At 37.7% G+C, this 7,330-nt stretch overlaps 1 protein-coding gene across 1 annotated transcript; it reads right to left on the reverse strand.

Annotated features, from left to right (window-relative positions):
- Window positions 1-1,145: 1,145 nt before the first annotated feature.
- LOC105048437 (ribulose bisphosphate carboxylase small subunit, chloroplastic) lies at window positions 1,146-2,437 on the reverse strand. Its single transcript, XM_010927739.4, has 3 exons — window positions 2,187-2,437; window positions 1,947-2,078; window positions 1,146-1,643 (listed from the first exon to the last, which is right to left on the reverse strand). Exons 1-3 carry the CDS (start codon window positions 2,364-2,366, stop codon window positions 1,413-1,415), a joined length of 543 nt encoding a protein of 180 aa, XP_010926041.1. The 5' UTR covers window positions 2,367-2,437; the 3' UTR covers window positions 1,146-1,412.
- Window positions 2,438-7,330: the final 4,893 nt, after the last annotated feature.

Raw genomic sequence — 7,330 nt, forward strand, 5'->3', positions numbered from 1 at the left:
AGTTTATTGTGTAAATTTTTTATTTTAATTTTTAATTTTTAATTTATAAAAAATATTATAAATATAAATTAAAAATATATATTCATAAATTATTTTTTAAAAAAATATTTATAAATTATTAGCGATGAAATTATTTTTGACGAAATATTGATCGTCAAAAATATTTTACTACGACAAAAAATTGATTGTAAATAAAATTTTTAATAAATTTAAAAATATTAAAATTTTGTATTAAATTAATAGCGATGAAAATATTTTTGTCGCTAATAAGGACATTTGCGATGAAAAATTTTTATCGCTAATATTTTTGTAAAATTTTCAACGTTAATTTTTGACAAAAAATTTTTAAAAGTTTAATTTTTATAAAAATTTTTAATTAAATTAATAACGACAAAAATATTTTCGTCTCTATTAATTTATTATTTATTAGAGATATTAAATTTCATCATAAATATTTTTTTTTATGACTAAAATTTTTCGTCATAAATAGTTTTTTAAAAAATAATTTTTTTTAACGATGAAAATCTTTCATCGCAAATAAATGATTATTTGTGATGAATTTTTTTTTCATTATAAAATATTATCAATGACGTAATTATTGACGACGAAATATTAACGATGAAAATTTCATCGCTAATAACTATTAGTAAGAAAAATAGATTATTAGCGATAAAAAATTTTCATTGCTAATAACCTGTTTTGTTGCAGTGACTGCATTTACTATAACAGATCATGAGCAAATTATAATCTTTCCTTCCACATATTCGTACATACGTTTTCTCGAACAAATAGGCTTTGCCCACGAAGAATTATAAACAGAAATTTTCACCATCTCCCATTTCATCCTTGCCATCCCTAGGTCCAGAATTTGATGAGTCCAGACTATAATCCCAAACATTCCTTTATTTTAATTGTGAAATCCATAAGTAATGCTCACTTCAAAAGCCCCAATTGTTGGGGCCAGCAGGACAGAAATATTATAGCTACTCTGCTGTAACTTGGGTAACTACAACTTGAGTTCCTGCAGCTCTAGTATAAAGCAACTCCAATTGCCTAGCTTCTCCAGTACCACTACAAATTTTGCAGCAAAATTACCTCTCAGCTCTGATGTTTAAAATCACAAAATAATGTTCAGGGGAGAGGAATGATATGAAAAACAGGTTTATTCGTGTTGCAGAAAGAAAAGACAGACAGACACCATCCATATATGGGTTTATAATTAGTACACAATAATACATAGCCGGAGCCGTGATGTTCCTCACCAACGAAAACAACAGTGACCTTAGTGCATTCTCATATGTTGTAGAGAGGCTGAAGAAGAAAAAGAACAATAAGCCAAAGCAATTCAAAGAGCCGAAACCAAGTCGAACAGGACAGACACTCTAGACGCTTGGAACTATTGAGTTCATGGTTTAGAAGCCTGGGGGCTTGTAGGCGATGAAACTGATGCACTGCACTTGGCGAACGTTGTCGAACCCGATGATCCGGATGAACACATCCGGGTATTCCTTCTTGCATTCGTCGAGCTCCTTCGCCACCTGGGCTGCATCATTGCAGCCGAACATGGGCAATTTCCACATGGTCCAGTAGCGACCATCGTAGTACCCAGGGGATTGGTGGTTCTCACGGTACACAAAGCCAACCTGCATAATTGAATGATGTTATTTCGTACCACCCTCACGACTTTGGTTTGAAAACAACTAACCCTGTGCTCAAAGAGCAGCGCTTTAGATAATTCTTTTCAGGTTGCATGCTAAATCTAATTTGGTCCGTTCAGGTTGAATTAAGTTGGTCAACTATGCAAAATCCGGACTCAATTTGGTCGAGTCAGGATTTGTCCAGGAGACCAGGACAAGCTTTCCTATTACCGTTCCAAAGATCGGTTCTTGTTTGGGCTAGAATAAGGACGTCTGGTTTAATTCTCTAACAAGAAACCACCAACTTACTTTGCAGAACTCCAAGCAAGGAATCCATCCACTGCGGAGAAGGTACTCAATTTGCTTGAGCAAAGCCTCGATGGAGAGCGGCGGAAGGTAAGAGAGGGTCTCGAACTTCTTCTTACCCTCTATCGGCCAAACCTATGAAGTAGAACCCATGCATGGTTATTTGCAGAAGAATGAGAGAAGAAACATAGCTAGAGATTCTATCCTCTGCTTAACATCCTCCTTTTCTGTTCTCTTCGTTACCTGCATGCACCGAACCCTGCCTCCGTTGCTCGGAAGCTTGGAGAAATCGTTGCTTGCCCTCCTGGTAACTGGGAAGGCCGAAGTCGACTTGAGGCCGGTAAAGGGTGCAACCATGCTGGATTGGGCTGGGGTGGCCCGGGAAGCAGTGGCTGCAGAAGAGAGCGTCATGGAGGAAGCCATTCCTCTCTTTCTCCTTACTTCTCTCCTAAACAAAAGAAAGGTCGACCTTGCAGCAGGCTTGAGGCCTTATCTCTCCAACACCATTCCTATATATAACCTGAGAACTCCACTTCTGATAATTTTTTTCGTCCAATGGTGAACTCCCTATGAGGTGGATGGTCTGGCTTTTCTTGGCCATTGGATCTAGAGGGGTTGACATTTCACTTCGACCACCACACAAGAAAGGTGAGAATGGATGACATCCTTATCATCTGGGGCCTCTTTTGGTGTGACACGCATCAAGCGTTGGCGCATCTTATCCCCATGAACGTGAATGAGTGATGGCCTCCTTAGCGACTTATTTGACAACTTGCTGCCGGAGTGCAGTAATGGCGTTCGAAGGGCTAGAAACTGACATGTAAGTAGGATCTTCATGGTCAAATTGGTGCTAGTTTTCATTTTTCTAGGAAAAAAATGATGTTACCACTTTCCAGTAATGCTAGCTCATCTCTAATATCAAATAGAGTATTCAACTTTCTCTCTCTCTCTCTCTTAAAAAAAAAAACAGAGAGATTAACAGCGGATCCAATATGTATTAATTAATTAGAGAGAACTGCAATTAGATATCAACTTGTGATCTCTTGACTTCATTGTTACCACATAATGGACAATCAGGAACAATTCATAGCTTGCGTTGAATGGTGAATTCCAGCCATTGCTAGATGAGATTGGATGATCATAGCATAATGCACCCTCCTAATTGGTTTTGTTATTCATTCCACAACTATATATTGAATATCTCCTAGTACGGTGGATTTTCATAATTTAATTTTTTTTAAAGAAAACAATAAATTAATGTTACTTGAAGCTTGGCTTCTGAACTGTAGACATGGTAAATTCCTTCTGCCACTTTGTAGAGAAAACCAGTTAACTTGTTGGAAGAAGTTAGTTGGGATAACCAGATTGCTTGGTTCTCTAACATCTGCATGTGATTGTCGCACCTAATCGTTGACTATTTAACCTGTGGTGTATAAAATTCCTCGCGATAAAAATAATCCTTTTTTGTTTTGTTGGCCTCTAGTGAAGTTCACAGATCACAACGTCTTGTCTCAATGCGCAGGACCATCCCCTTAAACGTTTTGGACCAGAGATTTTTTGCAGTAGTGGTGGCGGAATTGGCCTTCCTTCCATGCAATCCAGGGAGAATAGGCCAACCCAGACTTCTTCAGCTAATAATAGTCAGAAGTCGAGATCAAAATTTTTCTAGGTCACGTCATTGATTCCTCGGATCCTAACATCCAAGAGCCTCAAGTAATGGTCCAATTTGTAGAGAACTTCTTATAGCCAAGTGATTGATCTCTAATCCTTCATTCTCTCTGGTTTCCCTACATGATATGCGCCTAAGAATTGGAAAATTCAATGAGAGTGGTGGAACAGCACCGCTATCAAACAATCATCAAAGCCTTTTTTTTTTTTTTTTGACCGAAAAGGGAAGCAGTGAACTGCCACCCGGCTTTTATTCCAATGAGTATGTACAAAGGGACATCAAAGCCAAATCTTAATGTCAGAATTTGTTACACCACATCGTGTCTTCTCCCCACTCCTTATGGACTAGTTTGAAATTCCAATGTAGGCCAATAACTAATCATAGCTCAACTAGCTCGCACCCACCTCTCCAAGTCAGATGTCTCTATTTTAAACCAAAGTAGAGCCAATGATCGATAACTATATTTTTTAAAAATGATAACGAAGAGCATTATGTTGAGGTTACTTATCTGAAGTCGTGGTAGTTATTTTTTTTTTTCTTTTAGGAAACTTAACATCCAATTCTTTGTTTGATTGCTCTTGTATATTGAATTTTATATAAAGAGGCTCTTTCGTTGCCTACCAATGTAGAGAGGGTGTAATCAGGGTCAAACTACCATTACTTATATTATTATGTCATATTACTTATTATGTAACATATTATATTATAACCAAACATATATTGCATGGAATTTTATAAGGCCAATGTCTAAAATCATTGAGGTGATGGTAATGAGGGTTTTGCTATGGTACTCCAAAATCTTTTTGTGTCTTTTCATCTTCAGCTATTTTTCAGCCATCCGATTTAAGATGGATGGATTTGATCTATTCATAAATAATTGGTTTTGATTGGTGACTAGTACATAATTTGAAATGCATGGATGACTTCATATAGAAATAGATGGTGAGTTTAAAAAAAATAATTAAAAATTTAGGATTGTAGAATCCTTCTCTGTTCTTCTCCCGCCAAATCCAAACTCTCATATATTTTTATCTCGTTAAGCTCTCTCTTCTCCTCCCCGCCTTAACCCCAGCCACAAGGCCTCTACCCTCGATGCCATCGTCGGATTCTCCATGGCCATCATCCCAACTTCTAATTCCACAATTAGACCCTTTATAGCCATCATTCCCACTATCAATGCTGCCATCGGATCCTCCACAACCATTGTTCCCACTAACAATGCCACTACCAGATCCTCCACGGCCATCATCCTTGCCGAGGCCGACCTCATCGCCCCGAAGAAGAAAAAGAAGAAGCCCCCTTGTGTTGAGATGGTCTAGGTCTCCTCCATAGAGATGGCAAACGGATCGGATCGATCATAAACGGGTCGGATCAGCAAATGATCAATCCAAATCCGACCTGTTTATTAAACGGATCAAAAATTTAAATCTAAACCCAACTTGTTTATTAAACAGATAATCCAATCCGATCCGTTTAATCCATTTATTAAATAGATCAAATTAAGTTAAACGGGTTAAACAGGTTAAACGGATTAAACGGATCAAGTTAAATGGGTCAGAAACTGGTTAAACATATTTTAAATAGGTTAAACGGATCTTAAATGGATTAAACATGTTAAACAGATCGGATTAAATGGATCAGAAATAGGTTAAACAGGTTAAACAGATTAAATGGATTATTTGACTCAATCCAACCTAAATATTAAACGGGATAAACGGATTAAATGAATCAGATATCTAAAACCCATATCTGACTCAATTATTAAACGAGTTAAATGGATCGATCCGTTTATGATCCAAATCCGTTTAGCCTAAATTCAAATCTTTTTATGACGGATCGAATACGAGTCAGATTGATGAGTCGGATCATATTTTATCAGTCCTACTACTCTATTACTGTGGCCAATAAATTCTACATTATCCGTCGTGTTCAGATCACTTTTAAGTTGCTACAGTACCTTTTGCATTGGTTCGAGGAGCGGATGAAGACCATCCTATGGCGGTTGGTGCCACCATTGGGGCGGCGAGCTCTACTCAAGCTCACAATGACAACTTTGCTCCCAGCTTTTACACCTCTTAGATGATTTTTATTGTCGTCATCGATGTACCCGTTGCTATCATCCTGTAGATCCGGCCCCCACCCAATCCCCAAGACGCCCTCCATCTTGGTGGCTCTTGCCGAATCACTCCCACCCTTAACCCCCTCCCCCAACAGTGATGGCAGCATTGTCTCGGTTTCTAGATCGGAACTCTCACCACCGTAGATTCTTGATTGGATGATCATCATATGATTGAAAAAATAATAAAAAATATCTTAATATATTTAAATATCTTTCTTTGTAAAATATCTTAAATATCCTTCTTTGTAAAATATTACAAAGAAGCACCATAATGATCCCTACAAAAATCTCAGCCTTTTAAGAATTTCAAATTGAAAGCATGCCATTCTATGTGATGATGATCAAGGCCAGTTTTTGGTCGAATTATCCAGCTAGTTGGACGGAGGGCGGTTTGGAGACGGACCTGGGAACTATGGACCTTGGTAAGGCTATGACTGTCTCTCATTTACGATAGATTTGGGAAAGCCAGCTTCACCTGTAGATTCTGGTCCTCTTTCCACCTTAATGCTCGTTCGTCTGCTCTACCCTTAGAAGAGGAGTGGAATAGAGAGAGCGGAGAGACGAGAAGAGGAGAAGAACCCCGCCAAAGCTATCGTTCCTCTGGAGGTTTTCAGGAAAAAGAGAAGGAGCCGTTACACAAGGCATGGATTTTATAGGCTCGAATGTTAAGAAGAGATCTAAATGCACGGTAGCTAAGCCAAAATGTGCTGCTTGCTTGTGCGGGCTTGCAAAATTAAGATAAATAAATAAACTCTTATTTACTTTGTGAGGTTTGATTAGTATTCACCTAGATTTGCAGCCTAATCTCACTTTTTTTTTTTTTTTTTTTTGGTACTCGTGGATGATCACGTCTTTAATGTGAACACAACCCATAAAGTCAGAAAGCAAAAAATCCTGTAGGCCCATGGAAACGTTTTATTCTATCATCAGATTTAGTCTTCGGTATGCATCGGTCTCACTATTTGCTATTTAAAATTAAAAAATAAATTAAGATGTGAAGAGTGGAGGCACGGAAAAAAAAAAAAAAGGAATGGTGCTCTCTTTCACTGCATGCATTATTATATTCCCAGCCGCCCACTGAAGCCACAGACGCAAAAATAAAGGACAGAATAACAATTCTTATCAGGTCAAGGACTTGTTTGATCAATTTTGCATTAGACTTGTTTGGGATATGTTTAATATTGCAGTCTTGAAACGCTTGTTGATCTCATACAACATTTTTTGGTATGTATCACGTATGACAGACCATAAATAGCATACCACCTTCCAAGAATGAATCATAAATATTCGCCAAAGAAAAAAAAAAAAAGAAGGCCATGATTCTTGCATCGTATCTTTGAAATCGTTGGAGGTGCTCCCATTACTCCTGGAAATTAAACAACGCAAGTTGTCCCAAATGTTTGGACTGCACTAATGAACGTTCAACCTGTGGAGGCCGCAAAACTTGTCAACTTAAACTAGGCCAGCTTGTGTCGTTGTCACGGCTATAATCACCGTTATTGTTTAATTGTATAATAGCTTGAGATGGGTTAGGTTGCATCATTCCACCATTTGGTTGATCAATTCAGGTTTGAAACTTTTTCGTCCAAGCCTTCTACA

The sequence above is a fragment of the Elaeis guineensis genome, chromosome 7 (genome assembly GCF_000442705.2).
Source record: "Elaeis guineensis isolate ETL-2024a chromosome 7, EG11, whole genome shotgun sequence".
NCBI lineage: Eukaryota > Viridiplantae > Streptophyta > Magnoliopsida > Arecales > Arecaceae > Elaeis > Elaeis guineensis.